Raw genomic sequence first — 27309 nt, 5'->3', positions numbered from 1 at the left:
AAAATTTACGAAATTGAAAATTTAAATTAAATATTACTGATGGAATTACCGACGGAATAATTAAAAAATATTAATATTCAATTATCTGTCGGTAACGCGCCCCAATAAAAAGCCTGAATCCCCTTATTTCACAAGAGACAGACTCATTTCTTCTCCTTATTCTTCTTCTTCTTCTTGTTCTTCTACTTCTTCTTCTTCTTCTTCTTCTTCTTCTTCTTCTTCTTCACTATATGTAAAAAACATCAATATATATTTCTTTCTCTTCTTTTCTCTCCTCATCTCCTTCTCTTTTCCTCCATGCTTGGGTATGTCTTCTTCTTCTTCTTTCTTCTTTTATCCTCTTAGTTTTTTTTTTAATTAATATGCTTAACGAATTTTTTTCTTTCTCCTTAGCTTCACTTGCAACTACATTAAGGTAAGATTTTTCTTTTTTCTTCTTTTTTCATGATTTTTTTCACTATATTTGTTTTTTATTTTATTTTTAATTGTTTTTGTTCTTAATAATTGTATAAATGTTGTTGTGAGATTTTTTTTTCATATCAGATCAATTTTTAGTTGATTTATTTATAGGATTTTTAAATTTTTAGCAATTGCAACTTTATTTTTTTCATATGAATTTTTTTAGTTGAATTTATTTTTTTGTTTTATTTATTTGTTGCAAATTTGTTTGAGTTGATTTTCTTATTCTTTTTTCCAAGCATTTTTTAGTATATATTATACAGTGTTAATTTATGCTAATTTAATTATTTTATAATTTTATAAAATGAATTTTTAAAAAATGTTTTTAAATAATTACCGACGGAAATTCCATCGGTAATTCTGTCGGTAATAAAAAAATATTATTACCGAGGGATATACCGACGAAATGGAGCGGATAAATTTATTTTTTTATTACCAACGGAATTAACGACGGAAAAAAAATTACCGACGAAAGATTCACCGACGGAATATGTGTCTTACACCGACGGAAAAATTCCGTCGGTAAAACTGTTAAATCTTGTAGTGCTCAGCGTAACTCGGATGAGACCTGATTTTTTTAAAAAAAATTATAAATCCAAAAAAATATAAAATTAATTTATGAATACTTAACCTCACATATCTTTTTTTATAGCCTATATCAACATGAATTGTTTTGTTATCTTATTGATATGGGATAACTATATATAGCTTACTTCCACAATGATTGTTTTGTAACTTTTCAATGTGGAATACTTAACTTTCCAATGCGGGATAATTATACTACAATTTATATTTTTTTATAGCTTACATCCACTTGCATTGCTTGTTAATTTTTCAACGTGAGATAATTATATATAATTACATCCACATGGATTGTTTTTTAATTTTTTTAATGTGGGATAAGTATATTACTCTTTATATTTTTTATAGCCAATATCCATGTGGATGTATATATCGGTATAATTATATATTTTTTTAATGTGGGATAAGTATATTACTCTTTATATTACTCTTTATATTTTTTAATTTTTTAATGTGGGATAAGTATATACCGAGGGGATTATGGAGGGTATTACAGTAGAATTCAAAAAAATCAAATTGTATGGTGACGTGGTATTTTTATCGACAAAGTGACCGATAGAGTTAATGATGAAATGATTTCGTCAACAATATTTAATTTATAACCTGGTGATCGACCTTCCTATCCTCCTCTTTCATTTCTCTTTCTTTCTTATGCATTCTTTTCTGTAATAACAGTCACTCCATCTCCCAATCTCAATACAATTCAACTTCCCTCAATATATTTGGCCACTACAACATGTAGTTGTCTGCATATATGTTCTAATTCAAATCTTCTCGAGAATTTGTAATTTTAAATAAGCAAATCTATCTTCTTTTTTTATTTGAATTTCGTTTTAAAATGTTATGTATGTCGCTATTTTCACACTTAATTTATATATTGTGTAGATCTAGATTTTTTTTTGTGTAATAACATTCTCATGAGAAAAAACATAATAAACAAGAAAAAAAACCCCAAAAAAAATAAATAACTTTGATATAACATTGTAGCAATTTGTCACCCACGTGTAAGATATCAAATAGCGGGCTTATGGTAGCAATGATTGGCAGTGCTGGCCACCCGCACGAGTGAGCTTTTGTTCTGTATGGTTTTGATGATTACATTAAAAATAGTGTTGTTGGACTCCAAATCTACAGATGATAAATACAGCAATGCTATTGGGCCACATCCCCTTCTTTAGAACCTTTTCTATTATACATTCTCAAAAGAAACTTTTACTTAAAGAAACATAATAACGTCAGTGCTCTCTTGACCCCACAGATATTACATGTTTCTTTTAAGAAAACAAATTCAATAATTAATTATCTCAATTTTCTACTTTGGTTATTATTATTAAATTAAAATAAAATAAAATAAAATATTTTTTCAATCACGTTTAATTTGAAAGCACTTTGCAAAAATATGATATAGCGTACAAATTTTAATATTCAATAATTAATAATCTCATTTTGCCACTTTGGCTATTATTATTAAATTAAAATAATTAAGATATTTTGTTCAATCACGTTTAATTTGATACCACATTGAATATATATATATATATATATATATATATAGTGTAGTGAAAAAGATAACATAATGTACAAATTTTAAATAATTTCAAAATAATTGATATGATATTTAATAATTTGTACAAAGTTGACTGAATCATTTCAAGATGATTTATATATAATTTAATTTTAAATTTAATTCAAATAATGTGTTAAATTGAAAATTTTCAATATTAACTTGTGAAACTGAGTTAATAATAATATCAAATAATTTTTTTTATAACTTAACTATTTTTTTTAGTATATTAAAAAACAAATGGATACCACTCATATCAATTAAACGGCAATGTTTTCTGGGAAGCCGACTGGAAATTTTAAACACAATGTGTGGCTCAAGTAAGTTTTGGATGACCATCGAAAAAGAAAAGATAAGTCGGAAACGGGTATTCACGTGAAGGGGCCATAATGAATGCACGTGGATTCATCATGATCATGGGCTCGTATACCAGGACCAGAAAGAAAATAAATGAAAAAAGGAAAGAAATTAATAGGTTGTTTTACAAAGATAATGAATAAAAATAGATTAGTGTTATGGATATCTTATTGTATCTTTTATTTATTGAGAATTAATTTGTTATTTAAATTAATGAAACTAGTTGCCATTTAAAAATTTAGTTTTCCAATTTCCATCATTGATGCTGTCAAGATTTTTTGTAAATTGTATGGTTGGATTCCTACTTTAGTTATTCTTTTATAATTGTGAGATGCAACAATATTTATATTTTTTTTGGTATTGATAAAATAATGTTTTTCATTCTAAAAAAAAAAAGAAATCATGATGACATTTCATCTGGTTCCATAATTTTCGGACTCCATTTTGCAAAAATGAATGAGAACAGTGGTCTATATTGTGATTTTTAGTGTATATACCATATAACCAATCATTTGATTACACATGATATTGTAAACATATTTAATTTTAATAAAAACTTTATTTATCTTTAATATTTATCAAATATTTAATTAATAAATCTAACAATTCATTAATAAATATAGAGTAAAGATAAAGTTAGAAAATTATAAAGTTGTTATAATTATGCGATTCATATTCATCAAAGCATTGTTCCTAAAAGTTTCTTGTCAATGCTCTATTAAGACTGGATGTCAGTTAGAGTTGTTGACACTGATACATATCATATTCTTTCTTTTATGAAATAAAACAATTGTTCTCATAAGTTGAGGTATAAGAAATACCTAGAACTAATATGTAAATACTAGTCAAATGACATGTAAACTAAACTAATCTATATGAGAATTATATATGGAGAAATCACTCATATCCATGAAAAAGCTCACGTGACAATTTTGTAAGTGATCCTTAAACTTGAGATTACTAAGTTATCTTATATAGAGAATGTTATATTTTGATCCTGCAACACATTGTCCTAATCAAGGGTAAAAAAAAAGCTGATATTGGGTATAACAAGAACTATATGAAGGCATTTGAATAATCAAGAGAGGATTCATCACCCTGAATGGAATAAAAAAAATATTCTATTTGTTCTCAAATAATATTGATTGTAAATCTTTACGCAAGATGAAATGGAATTATTATTTTGAAAGCCTGAGGTTGAAATTATTGCATATGTAGCTCAGCATAAGTATTGCAAAAACGAGGCGCAAAACTTAAGTTTAAGGGTTTTTTTTCCTATTTTTTTGGAATGAAAGCAATCTAAGGTTTGTTTTAGGAGAAGGAAAAAGTATTTATTGTATTAGAAAGTTACTATATGACTGGCTACACCACGTCGCGAGTTGGACTGGAAACTTCTTGAATGTAAAAAAAACATTAAGTTGTGAGAACTTCTTGTAATAATATTATTAAATCTAGCTCGGTTGATCAATATTAAAACTTTTCAACCAGACTTTTTGCCTAATATGAGCTTCATATTAAATCAACTAGGTGCTGCTCTCCGTGTGACTTCATCGATCTGACAAGTTTAAAAGTAACATAAACGACTGATACAAACAAGGTTTAGATTTGAAAAGAATCCAAAATGATATTTAAAAGAAATTGAGACGACGACACATTGAATCGATCCGATTTTCATGACTTACCTTGTCAAAACAACGACACAGGTCATGGATTCTATTAGGTTTAATAACCTTTTTTTGTAAGTTATTTTTCACTTAATTATATGAGAACAAAAATATACATTGCAAAACTGATCGTCAATCTAATATCAGAATGTTTATTTAAGACCACGATAAATCTACAAAAATAAATTATGAAACCCAATTTAATATCAACAAAATGTTGTACGATGCATTTGAAAAAAAAAATCAACAAAAAATCAATCAACAAAAAATTAAAGGCCCAAAAATAGTAAGACGTTTATTGACCAAGCCTACGTTTTTGGCCTTAATACAAAAGCCTAGGAGCAGCTGGGCCTGAAAGCCCAGACCCACATCTGAGTTTTTTTTAATTTTGTCCTTATAAGCAAACGACACGTCATTTGTTTTTGGTTTTTTGTTAAAAAAAATGGACAACATGTTTCTTGTAGTGGCAAGTGGCCTGATGCTTACTAGGCACCAATCCAAAAATAGCCACCATTGTGGTGGTCAAAAAGTTAGGGGAGTTTTTTTTGCCTAAAATTCTATTTTTCAAGCTATTTTTATCTAAAAACACAAGAAAATCTCAATAAATTACCTACAACCCTAAAACACCTAGAATTTTAAAGAAAAAACAAAAATTAACTGCATTGAAAATATCTAAACTAAGTTTGATCTATAAACCTTTTCGGACAAGATATAGGTTCGAAACCGCCACCATCAAACCTCTATTATCATACGAAACTCGTTGACACAAAAAACAACAAGTATCGTTGTTGAAAAGTGACCCAATCAAAAACTTTCTCTCCTCACTATTTTCTTACGAGTTTCTCTCTACTTTTTCTAACCTAAGGATTGAAAAAAAAAACATAATGAATTTTAGCACCAAAATGAATATTATAGCGAATTTAAGATTGATTATGCATTTTCTTCATATTTTACATTTTATTCCCTTAAATTTTAATTTGGTATATTTACAATAATTTCAAACCTAATTGAAAAAAAAGTTTTTTTTTTAAAAAAAAGTTAGTTGCTTCATTGTTCATATAACGATGAATGAAGCACAATGAAAAAAATTGTATTATGTATGGTATAAAATTTCTCAATTAAAAAACAAATAAATAAACATAATCTTAAAACTTACATAAACAAAAGGATGTCACTCTCTCTTGAGCAACACTAACCGATAGGGTAAAAAATGCTAAAATAAGGCATGGGTGTAAGAAGTTCAACTATTATAGTGTATAGACTCTTTGATTTAAAAACTAAAATTAACACCTTTTTTTCTTAGAGAGAGAGAGAGCATCCACGAGTCAGGGTTTAAAAAGTAGTGTAACAAAAACAAAATATTGTTCAAAACGGATAATGTTGATATTGGCAGTACAGAGATTAAACTTCTCAAAAAGAAAAGTGTAAGTATTACCTGCCAAGGAAACGAAAGGATAGTTCTTTCAGATTATACTAATTTACTCCACGTTGTGTTGTGGGTTTATCTAAAAACAATTTAAACTTAAAAAAAATCAAATTATATAGGATTTTTTAATATTATTATTAAATCTAGTGTCAAATTTAAAAATTCTCACCCCTTATAAAGTTTGTATTTCTAATTAAATCATGTGAAAATTATTTTGATATGATCTGATTAATTTGATATATTCAATATTAAAAAATTAAAAATGACAAAAAAAAATTCATACGAGCAGATTCAAAATTACCATGTGAGTATGATATTAATGCTACATTTAATGTATATGATCTTTTTTTGTTTGATGTAGGTGATGATTCGATGGTAAATCCTTTTGAAGAGAGAGGGAATGATGTGATCCTAACTTCTACTTTATCAAGACGAGGGATAACCATTCGTTTGAAGTTGGACATCAATTATGTCAACAAATTACAAAATTAGACTTTGGGCTTGTTTTAATTAGTTAAGTTATTATTTATTTATTTATTAGTTTATTATAGTACATGCGGCATTTAAGAGTTATTTGGGTTATATTTTATTTTATTATTTTAGTTATTTTGGGCTTTTAATATGTTAAGGTCAATTTATCAAGTTTTGATCAATTAAGTCAAATTAAAGTTACATTTCTATTATATAAACCAATTGTTACCATTATTTTGAAGTTGATGAATTTTTATCTACAAGTTGTTGTATATTGTGTGTTAATTTCTCTTTAAGTGGTTAAGTAATTATTATACTAAGTTCTTGATTGAATTTGCAAACTCTTCAAAGAATTAATCAACTTCATTATAATTTATACTTCTCGTTTGCATCTTGTTACAGATATAGGGTGAGAATGATTAGTTGCATATAACTTTGGTTCTTCAAAACAGGGTTCTTGTTGGGTCAAGTTATAAACTTTTCTTCATACCTCACATTAATAATCTAAGGGATAATTCTGTATCGGTTTGTTTACCATTAGAAAAGTTTGTTAATGGAAAACACTTTCTGATCAATGAAAATTTTGGTTTGGTTTCCAGAAAAATATTTTTCTTTTATTTTGGACGGAAAACACTTTCCAGAAGTTGTGAAAAATTAAAAAATATCTTGTTATTTATTAATTAAATCAAAATATGGTCCTTAATCTTTTGATATATATTAGTCTTTTATTTTTAATTATGTGTTTTAGAATTTAATTTGATTTGATTTTTATACTAACTTTGGTCTTTATTATTTTAATTGTTTTTATTTCTTATCCTTTTCTTAATTGAAATTTTTTATTTATTAGATTTGATCCTTATTATTTTAATTGCTATTTATTCTATTTGAGATAATGTATTAAATTATTTTTTTTTTAATTTCATCCTCTTTCTATTTTTTTATATGTCAAATTTGGTCTTCATTGTTTTGATTATTATTTTTTATATGAGATAATTTATAAAATTAATTTTTTTTTAATTTTATCTTTCTTCAACTTTTTTATCTATTAAATTTAGTCTATATTCATTTAATAAACTTTAAAAAAATATTAATAAGTTATTTTCTAACTTATTTTTCATGGCATACTCAAACATTAAAAAATATTTTTCAATTTAATTTTTATGATACTATCAAAAATTAAAAAATAATATAATATCCAAGAATTTATTTTTTTATAAAAATACTTTAACGAGACGTAGCTCCATTTCCAGAAGTGACTTAAAACCTCCTGAGCGTTTACAATAATGGAGTAGTTCCCAAAAGTATATACTATCTGATTTCACTTTGCTTAGAAACGCTAAGCAAATTCAACAGAGAGACTGAGAGAGAGATAAGAGTCAGTCAAGCTCCATGTCTCACTCAGAGCTTGTTGTGCTTCTCCTTCCTTCAATTTTATCTCTACTCCTGGTCTTCATTCTCATGCAAAGAAAGCAAGCAAGATTTAATCTCCCACCTGGCAACATGGGCTGGCCATTTCTTGGAGAAACTATTGGCTACTTGAAGCCTTACTCTGCTACTTCAATAGGGGAATTCATGGAACAACACATATCAAGGTAAAACGAAGACTACCCAGAAAGCAAAATTGACAGCCAGAACCAAGAAGTGAATTATTGTTTAACCATAGCACTCAAAACTTGATTACAATATGCAGGTATGGAAAGATTTACAAGTCCAATTTGTTTGGGGAGCCGACAATAGTATCTGCAGATGCTGGACTTAACAGATTTATACTCCAGAGTGAAGGAAGATTGTTTGAATGCAGCTATCCAAGAAGTATTGGTGGAATTCTTGGAAAATGGTCTATGCTGGTTCTAGTTGGAGACATGCATAGAAACATGAGGAGTATATCTCTCAACTTTTTGAGCCATGCCAGGTTAAGAAGTCATCTATTGAAAGAAGTGGAGAAGCAAACCTTGCTTGTTCTTAGTTCTTGGAAGGAGAATTGTACATTTTCAGCTCAAGATGAAGCAAAGAAGGTAATTCTTGAAACTTGCATTGCCAAGAAAATGAATTTCAATGCTGAATTTTGATATTCAAGAGGAATGCTTAGCTTATTGAAGAAGGAAATTGCAGTTTACCTTCAATTTGATGGCAAAACATATGATGAGCTTGGATCCTGGAAAGCCAGAGACTGAGCAGCTGAAGAAAGAGTATGTTACTTTCATGAAAGGAGTGGTTTCTGCTCCACTAAATTTTCCTGGAACACCGTATAGAAAAGCCTTGAAGGTCAGTAATCATACTTTAATTAACCATAAGACATAATGATTGAAGAACCCCAATTTCCCAACAAAAAAAGATCATGATCTTATTATATCTTCATCCGTGGATGTCCTGTTTATGCAGTCTCGATCAATCATCCTTAAATTTATAGAGCAAAAAATGGAAGAGAGAATTGCTAGATTGAAGGAGGGAGTGGAAGATTTAGAGGAAGATGATCTTCTTGGATGGGTTTTGAAGCATTCAAATCTTTCTACCGAGCAAATCCTTGACTTGATATTAAGCTTGCTCTTTGCTGGCCATGAAACTTCTTCTGTCTCCATAGCTTTAGCCATCTACTTCTTGCAAGCTTGTCCCGGTGCTATTCAACAGTTAAAAGTAAGCAAGTGAAAGAACCTCACAGTATATTTTGTACTTGCACTCTTATCAGTACCTTCGGCATTTATTTTACAAAGTAGATGCTTCGGATTTATTTTTATTTTTTCTTTGAATATAGGAAGAACATATTGAAATTTCCAGAGCCAAGAAACAGTCAGGAGAGATGGAAATAAACTGGGATGATTACAAAAAAATGGAATTCACTCAATGTGTAAGCTCTTTTTAATTATCCTCTTTTATTGTGAGGAATACTTGGGAATTTTCTAAATTATTTAACACAAATTTATTCAATATTTTTATAACCTTGTGAAGGTTATAAGTGAGACACTGAGGCTTGGAAACGTAGTCAGGTTCCTTCATAGAAAAGCTGTCAGAGATGTTCGCTATAAAGGTAAGAGACAGTCCTCTCAACCTTAGGAATATTACTTAATCTCAGTCTCTAAAATATAATCCTAACGGTAAAAAAAAATTAAAAAAAAATGTTTAATAAATATTCTATCTAATTGTTTTGTGTATATTTTTTGAAGGGTATGACATTCCATGTGGATGGAAAGTGCTGCCAGTGATCTCAGCCGTGCATTTAGATTCTACTGTTTTTGACCAGCCTCAACAGTTCAATCCATGGAGATGGCAGGTCAGTAGAACAGCTTTCAAGTTATTACAGCCATGCTTTTTCTTACTCATTATAATTATTATCGTATTTATTATAATCATTCCTTATAATTCTGTCAAGTTAATTATAAGCTTCCTTAGATTTTTCTCTTGTTTTTCTTCTTATAAATGGGTCCAATAGCAACCCCCTTTTTTTTCCTTTTCCATTTGCTATCAATGGTCTACATTATTGTAGTCGACTTCTCCACACTTAACAGTTACATGGACGGAAATTTTTGTTAGTATTTATATTCATAGTCTGCTGATGGGTTTGCAGACGAAAACAATCTTGTCCGTAATTTATGATATGTCGGTAATAAATATGTCGATAAATTTACAAACGAATAAAGCGTGCTAAAAACATTTTTACCCGTTTTATTTTATCGATATCTCTATCGGTAAATTTAACATATCACCGACAGAAAAATCATATGTAATGTCATTGGTGTTTTTATTTGTCTGTCGGTATATCCATCGATAAATATAATATATCATCGAAAGAATATTATCTGTAATTTTATATCGGTGAGTTAGCAATAGCAAAGATATTTACAATAATTCTTTTCAAACTTTTTCTTAAATATATTTTTCCTTTTTTTTTCTAGTAGATATTTTTCCTTTTTTCACAGAGAAAACCTTTTTTTAATGACTCAAAAAGTTTCATCTAAAAGTAGTTATGTTCCCTTCCACTGTTACACATATCAAACAATATCAGGAAACGTTTTCCAGCTTTTCTAAAAAACAAAAGTACAGCTAAGTATCAGAAAACCAATTTCTTTTCTCAGAAAAAGAAAACCCAAAGAATCAAAAAAAAAAAAAGAGAGGCAAACATGAGAAAGATTAGGTGAGAGCGGCAAGAGCAGAGGAAGGAACGTACCACGTACGATCTCAACACTCTGACGTCACCCCCAGTGATGAACTGTCACCATCATTCAACAGAGCGTTTGCCTGCTAGGACATGGGTCCCATCTCACCCTTTTGGGGTGATTAAAAGCTCCCATGTGGATGTGGGCCTCTCACGTGCACGAGTGATTGCATTTGCATGCCTCCCTCTGCCCCTTTTCGATGGTCAATACTACTCCTTTTAGCCTCACACTGTCGACTGACCCTTCGAATATATATATATATATGCTATACCACTATGTGTAGAAAACTAAAGCTAAGATTCTGTTTAGCATGACCTTTACAAATAGAAAATTCATAAATATGTTTTTTTTAGAAATAATTTTTTATTTAAATCAAGAGTTTGTTATAAAACTGAGTCAAAACTTGATTTAACAAAAAGTTTGAATTATAGATTTTAACTTGTGAGTTTAATTTAATGTATGTTTAGTCATCAAATATACTTTCATTTTAACTTATTATTTATTAAAATAACTCTTGTATATATTATGATTTAAAGTCAAAAATCATTTTCTTATAAATATGATCTAAACACTTAAATTCAGATTTACGAGTAATAATCTACTAAAAAACTATTCCTTCATTTCTATTCAATGTGGACCGATGCATCATCACAAAATGAATGAATATAAGAGGATCCAGCTTCCCCTGGTATTTCAGAAGACTACTGAATAATAATTGGTTGTGAATTTACACTGGAAATTGTGAAACATGTAGATTCTGACACTGTAATTGACAAATGTCCGTATTTAGATTTTGGCATCATCAACAGGGTCTCCTGACTGTGTTTGGTTTTTTGCTACACGTATCTCCATTTTAGCGTTCAATGCAAGGGTTGATTCCATGACATTTGGACAACGAAAGCTCCCGTGGTCTGCCCTTGTAATAGAGCCAGAGACAGTCAAATCCTACTCGTGTTTTTTGTTTTTGGATTGTTGGTATCTGTCACATATCCATACGTTAAACGTCTTCTCAGAGGAAAATTAAAGTAAAAACTGTCTTTTTCTAAGAAATTGAATTTTTACTAGTTTTATGTTTTCCTTGGTGCCTTTTTTCTTTCGAAGTCTTATGATCTTGATTTTATACACAGCTATAAGAAATATGACATGATTTGATACAACTGAGTTTGACATATTCTTTTCATTACTTTTTTAAAATATTTCCTCTCAATAAATTCTTGAAAGTTCTTAATTTTCCTGTAATTATTTTATCAAATACTTATTTATCTTGTTCTTTTATTAGTCTATTAATTTTTAATTTAATTTATTATATACGAGAGATAGGTCTCCCTTAATCTTCAAATCGCTACCACCTAGCTAGCCTCCGGTTCACGTCTAAATCGCTGCCTAATCGATAGGATGTGTTCCTAATATCAATCTTGGAAACTGTTAATTAGGATCATCATGAAATTATTAAGCCTATGAATGGACGTTTAGGCTGACAATTTGAAATGATCTTAGTCACGAAGAAGGAAGACAAGAGTGTTTGCTTCCTTTTTCTTTCTTTTTATTTATTTATTTATAAGAATATGTATTCTCATATTTTCTCATTTTAATTATATTTTTTTATTATAAAATCACACACATATATCGACGACTGTTACAGCTAATTAACTTGCCTTTTCGTTTATTTATGTTATCAATGGTGATGACAGCAGCACAACAATGCTCGTGGATCTTCTACTTGTTCGAGTGCGGCGGCGGCGAGTAGTAATCACTTCATGCCATTTGGGGGAGGACCGCGACTCTGTGCAGGATCGGAATTGGCAAAACTTGAAATGGCAGTTTTCATTCACCATTTGGTTCTGAACTTCCATTGGGAATTGGTCGGTGCCGATCAAGCCTTTGCCTTTCCTTTTGTTGATTTTCCTAAAGGCTTGCCAATAAGAGTCAAGCACCACACAGTCATATAAAAAAGACAGCAGCATCTGCCATCATGAATTCTTAACGGAGACCAATCTGTTCGTCACCCTCTGTGTCGTCGTCCCCATATATATGTATGTATGTATGTATGCATGCATGTATGTATGTATGTTGGATATAGATACAATACAAAGTTCATCTGCATGTGAAGATTTGAGAGCACCCTTGGATTTTTCCAACGTCTTAGCAAGTTTCTTTTGACGTTTTATAAATGTAGCAGCTGATATTATCGATCCATGAACAGATTGTTGTACACCCCAGGATAATATTATAGGACCACAACACGCCACCTCACCTCTCTTCCCCACATTGTAAATTCTACTTTTCCCCTTGGTCCCTCCATGTTGGGACTGAGGAGTAGTTAATTAGTCATTCATATAGCCTGTAAAATGGTTTTTCCTTCGGTGTTTTTCACTTTATTAATTTTCAATATCAGCTACAGCATTTCCTAAAAAAAAAAAGAAAAAGAAAAAAAAACAAACCAGCTGAATAATATGTACTTTTTTCTTGAAATACATATGTACTTTTTTATATTATCCATTAAGAGCTGTAAAAAATGTAAACCCAGATGCAATATTTTGTTTTAGTTACTGATAAAAAAAAATTAAAAAAAAATCAATAAGGATGATGAATGTACTTTAATTGTTTAAAAACTGACGAAACTAGTTGACCGTAATTAGTTTTTTTTTTTAACAGGTAGACACAATTAAAATAATATAAAACTCCTATATTTATGAAATTTCTAACCAATAAATAATAAATCCAATATTAACTAAGAATCAAATTTAACAATTAATAAAAAAAAATCTTATGCATGAAATTAACTAAAGAGAATAAATCCAAGATTAAAGATTAATGCTTTTTTTAATTGCCAGTGGAATCTCTAATATTCTTTTAGTTAAAAATGCATAAACTTATTAAATAATAATATAAATTATATTTTAAAATCTCATTTAATAACTAAATTTTTAAGTTAATATAGTTATTTGAGATGATATTATAACTTTAATAACTAACAATTAAGAGTTCAAATCTCAATATCTACATTCTAACTAATAAAATTAAACACAAGATAACATAAATAAATAAAAAATAAATAAATAATAGAAATTATATCTCTTCATCTTCGTATCGGGGAATCACTAGATGGCTATGAATGCATATTTTTCTTCCAAAACCGAAAAAAGGCTATCATGTCTTCCTTATAGTTGAAATCTTCCTGGTGGGGACTCCTTAGATGGCTTGAATGCATATTTTTCTCTCTTATGTAACAGAAACATAAGGCCTCATCATCAATATTAACATAGGGTGCTTCCCGGTGACCTAGTTTGGACCCTACAATTACCAATACAACAGGGAACAGCAGGGCCTCCGGTGACTTTCCAGGAAAGTTATACTTTCTGGATCTCACCACTGCACTAGATATATGGAATGAAGACTGAAGCAAACAAAGGCTGCTTTGTCGTCTGGGAGGCTGTCCCGTTTCCCTTTTCTCCTATTTCCCGTTATAAATTGATTGATAGTAGCATTCTTGTTTGGTCCCATGCATATCTATGAGCAGGTGTAGGACCCCTACAAATTATAGCTAGCGTCCCATGACCCAGGTGGTTAACCTTCTTTTCCAGTTAAGAGACTGGCTCCTTTCTTCTTTTCTTTGTTGAAATTAATGATAATGTAAACAATTAAAGGTTGCACGAGTTGTTGTGTTCTTTTTTAATTATACTCAATAATTTATGATCACTCATGATTAATCTATTAGCAAAAATATTATAAACTCGTATGTCCAGTAAGGCGATTTATATATAGATTTTGTTTGACAGATACAACTGCTAACCTTAACATCAAATTAATCTTCCATCTATCTCATAATCAAGAACAGTAATTGAATAATTAGTAAACAAGACAATGATTCAGTTCAGCGGTCCTGTAGACTTCACTTGGAGGTCCCAAATATTATTTCCTAATTCATGCTATCTTATTCTAACAAAATTGAAAGCAAAGGAATGAGTTCATGCACTACCAGAAAATTGATAAAACAGTTCCTATTCGGGATACATGCAAACGGACGCCATGTACTCCTTTTTGTTGAAAATATTGATCAGTTCCTAAGAACACAAGTACAAGGAAGATTTACAAAAACTGCAATCATATTCGGGATACATGCAAACGATAGAGGATTCTGAATAGATGATTGCAATAAAAGGTGTGACTTGTGACGTATAATTAGCTCAATAATTGATGATACTGCAACGCAGAACTTGTAAGAAACATAGTTTCCGAATCTTGGCTCATTTATCAAGCATTTGTCTTAAAAAACACCACATTATTATCGGATTGCCATGCAGATCTTACTTTCTCTTGCCCCGTTTAGTTTGCGGATAGTGACTCAAGCCTTGAATTATTGCTGCAGACAAATGAATATATGGGAAACAAAATAATTAAAAAGGCGTTGCCGTGTGGGCCGGCCGGGTTGCCTCAGAAACAAGTCGAATACAAAGTTTAGTTCATCTCGTTTTTGCAAGTAAATTAATGGATAAAAAAAAATAAGCAACTAATTAAACACAAAATAATGTGCTAAACAATGTTAGATATGATGAATTGGGCTATCCATCTTGCCCTGTAAAATAATTTTTTTATTCTTCTCAAAATATTTGCATTTGAATCCTTACGGTTGAAGAGATAATCAAGGCAGGATATAATTTCATCAATTCTATATCTTCTCTCTTCTAAGTTTAAAGCCATGCAAAACTTTCAAACGAAAACTGACATGACCAAATGATTGGTCAACTTCTGCATAGAGATTCTTATGATTTCCTAGTCTCTGGCATGCAATGCATGGTTTGCTTGCTCGAATAAAATGCAAAAAGATAAGGCCAACAACCAAGATTTAATGACGATGTATCAGAAAGACCATCATTCCACGAGGAATGGAAGTCTTTTCTCTCTCACACCAATATCAAGCCGTATATGATCCACCACCACCTCTTTGTTAGGTTTCCTTTCATTTTCCATGGTGGTTTCGCTTTGTTCTTTCTCAATGATACATGGATTTGTGTCAATGAATCTGCCAAGGGATGAATGGTCTCTCCCTATGATTTATGAGGCTGCGCGTCGTGAGTTTATAACGTGGGCTCTCATGGAGAGCAACTGAACGAGAAGAGTCGTCAATTCCTGTTTGCCTCTTTTATAAATTTCCACGTATTTGTTGTGACCAGTGAATTATGAATACTTTTTGTGGGAGGAAGCTTGGACCATATCTGTTTTTTTTTTTTTTTTGGAATCCTCAACTTCCCAGTTATTTAATTTGTTATACGAGTTGCCGGCAAACAGGTGAGATAAATTGGCAGTTAATTTTATCATTAACAAAAAACTAGAATAAAAAGGGATAATACAAAACATTATTTGTGGAATATTATTTTTCTTTTTTCTTTTTAGTTTTTTATTCCATTTTATATTTGTTTTTTAATTTTAATTTTATCCTTCAATATTAAGTTCATTGAAATTAAACTTCATAATTATTTTTCTATTTATTTTTTATAAGATTATCCCCGTCTCATAATCAAATTCATGAGTTGGACAAGTCAACTCGATTGAATCGAGTTTTTTTTTCTTTTTTAATTGATTTATTTTTTATTTTTATCCTTCAACATTTGACTTATCGGAAATTGGGTTTCATGATTTATTTCAGTTTGTTTTCTATGAGGTTATTTTCATCTCATGACTCGAGTCACGGGTTTAACAAATTAACAAATAACTACAAGATGAGGGGATTTTATTGTACACCCTCTCCTCACGAAACAGTATTCCCTAGAATAGTTTTTTTCTCTCTTTTGTTTTTTTTCTCTCTTTGTTTTTTTCTTTCTATTTTTTTAATTTCAATTTCATCCTAAACACATTAAGTTTATTAGGAATTGGGCTCCATTATTTTTTAAAATTTATTTTTTATAAAGCTATCCTAATTTGATGAGCTGAACTGTGAGTTTGACAAGTTAACTTGGTTGACTCAAGTTGTATTTTCTTTTTTCTAATTGACTTATTTTTTTAATTTTATTTTTTAGCACTATGTTGATTGGGAAACAGGTTTCATGATTTATTTTGATTTGCTTTTTATAAAGTTATTCATGTCTCATAACTCGAGTCAATGATTTAGCAGCTTAACATCTTATGACTCGGGTTGTTTTTTCTAGTCCTTTTAATCGATTTTTTAATTTTAATTTCATCTTTCAACATTAAATCAATGAGAATTAAACTTCATAATTTTTTTATTTTTATTTTTATATGGTTATCCTAGTCTCATAACTCGAACCTTAAGTTTGACAAGTTAACTCGATTGACTCAAGTCTTTTTTCCCTTTTTTCTAATTGACTTTTCCCCTTTAATTTTATCCTTCAACATTGAGTTGATTGAAAATTAGGTTTTGTGATTTGTTTTATTTTTTTCCTATGATTTTATCCTCGTCTTATGACTCTGGTCACGGGTTTAACGGGTTAACTCTTAGTTATTTTTTGTGTCATTTTTTAATTGATTTTTTTTTCAATTTCATCATCTAATATTAGGTTAATTGATAATTAAACTTCGTCATTTATTTCAATTTGTTTTCTATTGAAAAAAATATAGGTAGCATAGCGAGATGCATCACACAATTACGCGAAAGACTACCTAAGCTCAAGCAGCAAATACTACCACATAGGGGTGAACAAAAAAACTGAAAAACCGAACCATGAAAAAAAACCAATTAAAATTTTGAAAAAACCGGCCAGTTCGATTCGGTTTGGGTTTGATAAGCCTAAAACAAAAAAAAAACCAAGCCAAATCGAAAAAACCGAGTCAAATTGAAAAAACCGAGTCAAATCGGTTTGAACCGGTTTTTATCCTAAAAACCAAACCGAAACCGGTTGGCTTGAACCGGTTTCGGTTTGGTTTCTATTTATTTTTTTTTTAATTTTGATTTGGTTATTTTTTTTATAAAAACCAAACCAAATAAAAAATAATCACCTTGCTACAACATACAGGATAAGAAGCTAAAGCGCTTATTAGGAATTGTCCAATTCAATGAATTACAGGATCAGAGGGAGAGTCACGAAGGGCTATTCTTCGATTGAGCATGATTCAACTTTAACCTTCCTAAAGGGATCAATGGTATACCGAACGAACGGAAATTGCTCAAGCTTAGTTTCGTTAGGGACCGGGTCTACATCACTTTAGAGGTGGGCCTTGGCTCGATTTTGAAGTCATGAGAGAAGGGCGGTATCCTAATATTTTACAAAATCAAGCATTAATTGAACAACATTATATTTATCTGATACCCTAAGATCTCATACGCAAGCTAAAAATAAATCATCAAGACCAATCTCGAATCAAAACAATTTTAAAGGACCAATAAAAATAAAAATAAAAACTGAGAATAAGAACAGGTCATTCAGCCCCGGGCCAAAGAATACCAAGGCAAGGAAGCGTAGCGCAACACCTGATGAAGGCAGCCCACGTCCTTCTCCTAAATCTCGGAAAATGGATGATGAACAGGATAGAGAGTACAGTGGCAGCCCCAGGGGACGAAGCAGAAGCCCTCGAGGTGAGAGGTATAGAAGTCCTCCTCAGACTAATGGCCGCAGCCGCAGCCCTAGTCCAAGAGATGATAGAAGTCCTGGTGATGATGATTATGAGGATAACAACCGCTCACCAAGAGATAGTGATGTGTCACGTTGAAACGCAATGCAATGGAATTAGTGCGCCTGCTTGCACTTTCCTATCATCGCCCAGACCTTAAGTTTGTTCTATTTTAGATGATCATAAGCATTTTATATGATAAGTAGAGATCTGTAATTTGAATCTTTTGATTTGGATTTAGGCCTGTTTTGAACCCTGTGGTATGGATTGATATGTTTCAAAAAACTGAGAAACCAAAGCGTTAAAAATCTCATGACTAAAAAAAGAAGAGTATTTTGCTATAATGAAACATTAATCCCTTGCAGGTTTTTGGTAATATGAAGTGAGGACACTAGGCCCATCAGCGGATCAGAAAAGGTCCAGAAGGCCCAATTGCACTTTTAGGTGGTTCGGCCTTCATTGCTTGCCTTGCCTTCACCTGATCCAATACAAATTTAATTTTCAAACGGCGGAAGTTTTTCGTTGAGGCCGAGGGTGTCTGTTCTGCATTGTATGTTAGCATTTTTCTGAGCTTGGTGCCACGTGATCAGCTCAGAAAATTTGATCAATGTAAAGTATTCTTTTTAGTCGACGCAGAAATTTAGTTTATATTGAGTCACCTCACAAGATTATATTAAAATAATCTAAAAATATTTAAAATATTAATTTTTAATTTTTGAAAATCATGATATTTCTAAAACCCTGACATGACAAAATATCGTCGCGTGTTTTTAGGAATAAAGAAAGAATGAACAGTAATTCTCTTCATCTTTTAAATTTAATTACTGTATCAAGAGTCCGAATTAGACCGTAATCATCATCGAGCACAAGTTAGCCCCCCAAAATCAAATCTAACGATTTTAAATGCAACCGGAGTTGAGTGGCATTTCTGTAAATCCTCACAGCATCAGCAGTCAGTACACTACACTGGGTAGCTAGCTAACCCAGATGCTTTTTTCTCTCATTGCCTCCCTTTTTATCGGTCCCTCTCCCTCAGATAGGTAGACAGAGAATATATTTATAACAAGCTTTTACTATACTTCACACTCTTCAATCCTATCCATTATTATTATTATTATTAACAAGCAGGAAATAGAGATGTGGCGCTGCGTGGCTCGTGGCCTTCGCCTTCCTTCTTCTTCTTCCTCGACGAAGATATTATCTAATGACTCTTTCAGATTTCACAGTACCAGATTTTTCTCTGCCGATTCTGTACGTCTCTTCTTCTTTTCACTTCACGTTTCATCTTCAATCTGAATCCTTGGGTTTTTTTTATAGCTCACGTGTTACTTGATTATGATTTTCCAGCTTCTTTAATAGCTTTTTTTTTTAATATCATGCGATAGCATTAGATTAGGGTTACTTTTTTTGTGCGTGTGCGTGTAGATTCTACTATCGAGGTTTGTAAATTTTTAGGAATTCGAATTTTAAAGATTTATTGATTTTCTTTTACAAAAACTAGTTGGTTTGGTAGTTTGTTGGGAAATAAAAATTAGCAAGGCACTTGATAATTATAATTTGTTTATTGCTTATTTGGCTTGTTCTCCTGCATTTGTGGTTTTGTTTTTCCTGATAAGTTAGGTTGAATTTTTTATTATCTGATTATATGAAGTTCGTGATGGATTCTTTGGTAGACTGGGGGGGGATCCTCATACACGGTTGTGGATCATACTTATGATGCGGTTGTAGTAGGAGCAGGCGGTGCGGGCTTGAGAGCTGCTATTGGACTTTCAGAGCATGGATTCAATACAGCTTGCATTACCAAGCTTTTTCCCACTCGATCGCACACTGTTGCGGCTCAGGTAAGCTGTCAGCTTGATGGGTGGTAGAATATAGATATTGGTGATAGAAGATTTTGTGGTTGAGTTATGTTCTAGCTGATAATTTATGATTCATGCATAATGTTAGTGTAGATAGATGGCAGGATCAACTTTTTTGGTTTCATAAATTCTCTCGTTAGTGGAAGAATACAATGTTTACTGAGATATGTGAGGGCTTCTAAACCACAGGGGGTAGTTTTGCTATTGATATAAGGTTCATATGTTTAACCGTTGGTGATATCTTGGGAGCAGTATGGGGGATGGGGAATGTAAGGGCATGTGATATCTTTTGTGCTTTATATGATTCTTAATTGGGGATCATAAGGGCATGGAACCACTTTTTTTGTTGTTTTGAATTTATGATTGTATTTTAGGTGTTGGATTGGGTTTAGTTACTGTTGGTATAAACATTATATGCACTAAGTGGGATGCTACTATGTGAAGGCTGCTGTTCTTTGGATGGATATCTTTCTAATATGCTATTTAGTGCTAAACTCTGTAGGGTGGTATTAATGCTGCTCTGGGAAATATGACCGAGGATGATTGGAGATGGCACATGTATGACACTGTCAAGGGAAGTGACTGGTTAGGTAAGTTACTTGATTGGATTAGGAACCTTTTGTTTGTAGCGCATGCATTATTTTGAATCTGGGAGGTTGAAATTTTACTATGAAGCAAATAATTTTCCTACGTTGGTGAGGCTGTTCTGCTTTTTTTACTTATCTTCTTACAAAGTCGAATATAAATTGGTGGCATTGCATGGGTATCCCATATACTAGCTGAAGTGTACCCCTTTTCATTTTGAGAGGTATTGGGGCTTCTGCTAGGGGACATTGCATGATCTATATTTTGGGATGCTCAAGATTAAATTTTTGTTTTGAACATTAACGTTTATAATATTTGCACAGGTGATCAGGATGCCATCCAATACATGTGTAGGGAGGCACCAAAAGCAGTCATTGAACTTGAGAACTACGGATTACCTTTTTCTCGAACAGAAGATGGAAAAATTTATCAGCGTGCATTTGGGGGTCAAAGTTTGGATTTTGGGAAAGGTGATATGAGACCAGCTTAAAGTTTGGAACCTAAATTGAGGAGTCATGTGCTTTATGTTAATGGCCTTCTTATGTTCGGTTATTCTTCTAGGTGGGCAGGCATATCGTTGTGCGTGTGCTGCTGACAGAACTGGGCATGCTCTTTTGCATACTCTCTATGGCCAAGCTATGAGACACAATACACAATTTTTTGTGGAATATTTTGCTTTGGATCTATTAATGAATAATGATGGTATGTTTATGCATGTCTTTTGCAATTTTATTCACATTTCTGTGCTTGGTGAGTATAAAATAGTACACAACAAGATGGTCCTAAGGGATCAAATTTCCCTATATTCTAGACTATTTCTCGAAGGGTCAAAAAGGGAAGGGGGAGGGATTGAACCCTCTGAGCTAGTTTTGGGGTTTATTTCCAAAGAGGGGAGGAGATTGGAGGATTTATGATAGCCTTTAAACCTCTCCAAATCATAGAAAACATCAACAATGGTGGGGATGTGGGATTTGATATTTTTTTTTTTATTTTTTTTTTCAATACTACCCGTTAACCTTCTCTTCCTCCATCAGCCAAACACCATGTATGTGGACTAAAATCACTCATTTATGGTTGCAAAAATTGGTTGAAACATCTTTTAGCCATGGGTTTCTAGGGATATTGGGCATTTAGCTTTTTGGATTTGTCATAAGGCTAGTTGATGGTTCTCTCATAACTTTCATGGGATAATTTGGTACTGTTACCTTCTCATAAGTTAGTTATATTGTGAATTTAGTCACATTCAAGATGTTGCGTGCAAGTGTTGCCCTTTTTATTACATTGTATTTGTTTATTACCTGTATTGAATTCTTGCCTTCTTCATCTTCTTCCCTTATGGGCCCTTTAGTAGATAAAACAGTGTATATACTTGTTTTTATACTTGGAGGTTACTCATGCTGTAAGTTGATTGCTTATTGAGTTTTGATGTACAGGTAGCTGCCAAGGAGTGATTGCACTGAATATGGAAGATGGGACATTGCATCGCTTCTGTGCTGCTTCAACAATTCTGGCTACAGGGGTACTACAATGTAGACAATATTTGCTGGTTTCAAGTAATTGAAAAAGATTTCTTACTGCAGTATACCTGTATCCTTGTGTGCTTCTTCAGGGATATGGTAGAGCATACTTTTCAGCAACCTCAGCACATACATGCACTGGAGATGGCAATGCAATGGTTGCCCGGGCCGGGGTTCCACTTGAGGTTAGCTGTGATTCCCATACCTGAATTGAGTAAATACAAAAATTTTCATATCAGATATTCATTTTCTTCTCCATTTATTCTTCTGCAGGATTTGGAGTTTGTTCAGTTTCATCCTACAGGCATATACGGAGCGGGGTGCCTTATTACAGAAGGTTGCTACTTTCTTCAGCTCACATGGAAAATATGTTGCATGTTGTTTTTTATTTTTCCACATGTTATGAATATAGCATGATTACTTTCTCCAATAACCTGATTTTGATTCTGGTTTGTTTCAAACTAAACAATGCCTGTTTCTTAATTTTGTCTGCAACATGTAGGATCTCGTGGTGAAGGTGGTATTCTTAGGAACAGTGAAGGTGAGCGATTTATGGAAAGGTATGCACCTACAGCCAAGGATCTTGCTTCAAGAGATGTCGTTTCAAGATCCATGACCATGGAAATTCGGGAGGGTCGTGGTGTAGGTATGATTGATTATTAGAATTACATGTTTCTAATTTCATTTTCATTTAGCAGATTTTATATGTATGTTTATTATTATTCTTTTATGTCTGAAGAATTGACTTGAACAGTGGTTCTGGTCTAGAACAGTATACTTTTCGCTTGATTGGTGTATATGTTTAAGTAGTGATGTTTCTATTTTTGTTCTTTTCTAATTTATGTTTGCAGTTGCATGTTTGTGGTGAAACATGCAACAGTTGTGACAATTTTTGTGCCTCAATGGATATCTACCCTTGGGGTTGAGTGAGAAGCTAAGCTCGCATAGGTTGCCATGTTATGTTATAATATAAGGATTGAAAGTTAGCACCTGCTCTATTCCCGATATGGATACTCAATTTAACATATAGAACGATTTTCACACTGTTTTGATAGGACCTTTGAAGGACCATATATATCTGCACTTGAATCACTTGCCCCCAGATGTGCTCAAGGAGAGGCTTCCTGGTATCTCTGAAACTGCTGCCATTTTTGCTGGTGTGGATGTTACAAAGGAACCCATCCCTGTCCTACCGACCGTGCATTATAATATGGGTGGGATTCCCACAAATTACCATGGAGAGGTGTGAGTTAGATAATTGCATGTTTTGGGTTCTGTTGCTGTCACTAGTAAGATGCTAGAAAAACATAAACCAACAACAGGCTAAATAATCAATTGAGGTGATATTTAAAAAATAGGTGTTATATGGCTAAATATCGGGTGCCATTGTTTTGTGTTTATGGAACACACATTAAATGAGAAAAGCTACAATTTCTTATTGAAATCAGAGAATGCAGTTGTTTTTCAATTCCATCACGCTCATGCTTGTTATGTAATTTTTAGTATCCTGCTTTTTAACTCCGGGCTGATATTTTCTTCAGGTAGTTACCCTTAAAGGTGACGATCCAGATGCAGTTGTTCCTGGATTAATGGCTGCTGGAGAGGCAGCCTGTGCTTCAGTTCATGGTGCCAACCGGCTTGGTGCAAATTCTCTTCTTGACATTGTTGTGTTTGGCCGAGCTTGTGCAAATAGAGTAGCCAAAATCCATAGACCAGGCAAGTTGAATGTTTGATTGTTGTAGATGAATTAGCAATGAGATGGATGTGAAGATTTAGTATCCTATAAAAAGAAACAGAAAGGCTTGAGCATTTGACATCTCAAATTCCTATTTTGCAGGTGAGAAACAGAAACCTTTGGAAAAGGATGCTGGAGAGAGGACTATTGCATGGCTGGATAAACTAAGAAATTCAAATGGATCACTTTCAACTTCACACATTCGGTTAAATATGCAGAGGACAATGCAGAACAATGCTGCTGTTTTCCGCACACAAGAAACATTGGAAGAGGGTACTCCAATATACTACTGTTTTGCTTGCTATAAATCTAAAACTCATAAGGTCATGTTTAGTGTGATGCCGTGTGATATAGTAAGGAGAACATCACTATTTCCTCTTTCTGGAACATTATATGACACCATTATGGTCTATTGAAGACACCCTCTGATTATGGTCTAGCTTACCATCCTATAACTGCATTTAATGATGTTGGGTGTCCCAATTTTTTCCTGCTTTTCCTTGTTCCTTTTTTTTTCCTTTCCTTTTTGCATAAATTGTAAAATTGAGCTATTTGTTACATAAACATGTAGGGAAGGGGCTTAGACCCAATCTCAATCCCACAGTACTTGATTTTTAGTTTCATTTTCTACTATTTTAAATTTTTAATTGACTTCAATTTGATTAACTGCCATAATCTTTAGGCAATTTTTATTTTGATCATATTTATCTTATTATTCCTATTCTGGTACTTATGCAGGTTGTCACTTGATTGATAAGGCATGGGAAAGCTTTCATGATGTGAAAGTGAAAGATCGGAGTTTAATATGGTATGTTACAATTAACGTCATTGATGATCAAATTATTGCATTTTCTTTGTTGTTCGAACTTCAATTCTCGTATCTTTTAACAGGAACTCTGACTTAATTGAGACACTGGAGTTGGAAAACCTTTTGATAAATGCCTGTGTAACTATGCACTCTGCTGAAGCCCGGAAAGAGAGCAGGGGAGCACATGCCCGTGAAGATTTCACCGTTAGTCTGGTTCTCTCTTCTGTTAATTGTTTCCTTTTTGCTTCCTTTTAATGCAATAAAAGTAAGTTGCTTGATTTTGCAGAAAAGAGATGATGAGAACTGGATGAAGCATACTCTGGGGTAAGTCTTATCTTGTGCCTGCCAGCAGAAAAGTTTATGTTTAACTGAATCTATGATGTAGGTTTCTTGTTATCATAGCAGAAATTGAATGTTGAAATGGAGTGCTAATAAAAAAATATCTGCCAAAAGTGTTGTTTATATGTGATCAATGATCAGATACTATCATTGTAACTCTACTGGTGTGAGCTTTGTTCTCAAAATTCCTTTGGTACTTAAAGCAAAAGGAACTAGCACCTATAGAGGTGACAGGAGAAGTTTGTATCATGAGCTTTATGCTCACAGCAGTATTTCAATAGAGTGCCATGTTACTTTTCAATCTATTGTAGGATGTAAGCTTGAGAAGTATTTGTCTGGCTGTTATTCTATGGGTGGATTGTGATTCTATCCAAGTCAGCCTCTCATTATTCAATTATGATAGCATAGTGGTGCTTGTTTGATTTGCAGATATTGGGAGAATGAGAAGGTCCGACTGGATTACAGGCCAGTTCACATGAACACGTTAGATGATGAGATTGAGCCATTCCCGCCGAAGGCTCGTGTTTATTGATTCTATCTGCTCTTTAAAGAACAGGGATGGCGAGTGGAGATGGTTCGCTGGTTCGCGAAGATGCAATAACCCTCATGATAAAAATAAGCCTGCGGATGCAATAAACAGTTATAGGTACATTTGTTTTTTACCGCAATGATGCATTCATCAAATTCAAGATGGGAATAATCCGCACAGCTTAATCGAACCAGAGTTGGATTTGTATCTTCAGCAGTAAGTGAGCCCTGATTGATTGTTAGTTTAGCAAGCAACGAGTTGCTTGGAATTTTGTCTGAAATTCTTCGATTTTCAACATCCTGGTTGCTACATTTGTTAATATAGCCGCTGGTCTAATGTGACGTGTACTGATCACAAACATGCTTCTTAAACTGTCAATATGATAATAAATTGTTGCTCGTGTCAGGTGTCTACCCACTCCCTTATTTTATCTTTATTTTTTTGTCCCAGTCATATGATGCATATGATTGCTGAACGTGGATGTTTTTTTTTAAATGTATTAAAATAATATTTTTTATTTTTTAAAAATTATTTTTAATATCAGCTCATCAAAATATTCAGAAATTATTAAAAAAATATTAATTTAAAACAAAAAAAAAATATAAATAAATAAATTTTTTTAAAATGTTTTTGAAAGGTAAAAACAGCCTGCATCATTGCTGTTAACTTGGTTGGCTAATAACGGAGAAGGCCTGCAAATTGCATGTTAGGAAGGATAGCAGGAATGTAGAATCCATCTGTTCCTTCTTCAGTTCCACATGCACCTACGACCCAACCAAATGGAGGATTCAGCTCATCCCTCCCTAATCTTCTCCCTTGGAAACAGAGTGTTGGTTGCTGGTTTTAGAGGTGGTCGGTAGAGATCTCTGGGGGCTGGTTTAGAAAGAATTGGAGCTAATTGAGGGAGTTGAGCTGCTTTTACTTTTACTTTTCTTTCGAGGGAAAGTAACAGAATTAAACAAGAGCTTGAATCCAGACGGTATTGTAGAAAGAAATTGTATTGCCCATGTTGAAAACTATCATAGCAATTCTTTTTGTTTGTGGTTTATCATGATTAGTGACATGAACATCACTGTAGAGGGACGAGGGAAGCCCAATCGTTTATACAACTACTGGGTGGTCTACATTTAAGTCATCATTATCCTGTTTGACAATCATGATTATTGCGGTGATGACTGATGGACAGTGCCTTTAGTTTCGAAAGATTGGAATTTTGAAGGAAAGGTAAAGAAATTGTTGTAGTGAGGAGCTCATTTGATTTGTCAAAGAAACAGTGCCACCCACTACAAAATATCATACGCCTTTCCCCGTCCAGCCCCAGGGGGAGGACAATTAAAGCCACCGGAGCAGTCTTTGGATCAAAACATGGCTTCATTACAAGCTTGACTGGAAAACAGCCGTTTGTCATCATCTGCAAAGAATTATTTAAAAATGATCACCTCACGTTGTTGTTGTTGTCTGTAATGGAGATGCATGCACCCACTATCCTAGAGAGGATTTCCAGTTCTGCAAGGGTTGGGTAATAAAAAATAAGAAGGCAAATCCAACTTCACAAGGCTAGAGATATAAAAAGCTTTACAATTATATGCCTCCTCTAAATGAGAAATGAGAGGTGTCTCTCTCAAATTACTAGTGTGATTAAACAAAATGATGAAGAAATTGTGTAATACATGCTATTTACAGTTTTTGCCCGTTGT

At 32.5% G+C, this 27309-nt stretch overlaps 2 protein-coding genes across 3 annotated transcripts; both read left to right on the top strand.

Annotated features, from left to right (window-relative positions):
* The first annotated feature begins 7779 nt into the window (after window positions 1-7779).
* LOC18099286 (cholesterol 22-monohydroxylase CYP90B51) lies at window positions 7780-13036 on the top strand. 2 transcript variants are annotated; one of them, XM_006383150.3, is made up of 8 exons: window positions 7780-8115; window positions 8214-8538; window positions 8636-8788; window positions 8906-9157; window positions 9276-9368; window positions 9470-9548; window positions 9685-9791; window positions 12366-13036. In XM_006383150.3, exons 1-8 carry the CDS (start codon window positions 7913-7915, stop codon window positions 12621-12623), a joined length of 1470 nt encoding a protein of 489 aa, XP_006383212.1. In that variant the 5' UTR covers window positions 7780-7912; the 3' UTR covers window positions 12624-13036. The 2 variants fall into 2 exon arrangements, with proteins under 2 accessions (XP_006383212.1, XP_006383211.1); XM_006383149.3 differs by having other exon boundaries at window positions 7781-8115; window positions 12369-13036.
* Window positions 13037-19143: 6107 nt separating this feature from the next.
* LOC18099284 (succinate dehydrogenase [ubiquinone] flavoprotein subunit 1, mitochondrial) lies at window positions 19144-26012 on the top strand. Its single transcript, XM_024602325.2, has 16 exons — window positions 19144-19491; window positions 19914-20081; window positions 20602-20689; window positions 21008-21154; window positions 21246-21386; window positions 22118-22203; window positions 22294-22386; window positions 22475-22538; window positions 22704-22847; window positions 23257-23444; window positions 23743-23917; window positions 24039-24209; window positions 24675-24744; window positions 24828-24948; window positions 25031-25068; window positions 25513-26012. Exons 1-16 carry the CDS (start codon window positions 19378-19380, stop codon window positions 25613-25615), a joined length of 1911 nt encoding a protein of 636 aa, XP_024458093.1. The 5' UTR covers window positions 19144-19377; the 3' UTR covers window positions 25616-26012.
* Window positions 26013-27309: the final 1297 nt, after the last annotated feature.

This window comes from Populus trichocarpa, chromosome 5 (genome assembly GCF_000002775.5).
Source record: "Populus trichocarpa isolate Nisqually-1 chromosome 5, P.trichocarpa_v4.1, whole genome shotgun sequence".
Taxonomy (NCBI): domain Eukaryota; kingdom Viridiplantae; phylum Streptophyta; class Magnoliopsida; order Malpighiales; family Salicaceae; genus Populus; species Populus trichocarpa.
Note: the sequence above shows the minus strand (reverse complement) of the source record. Positions and strands in the feature narration are given on the sequence as shown.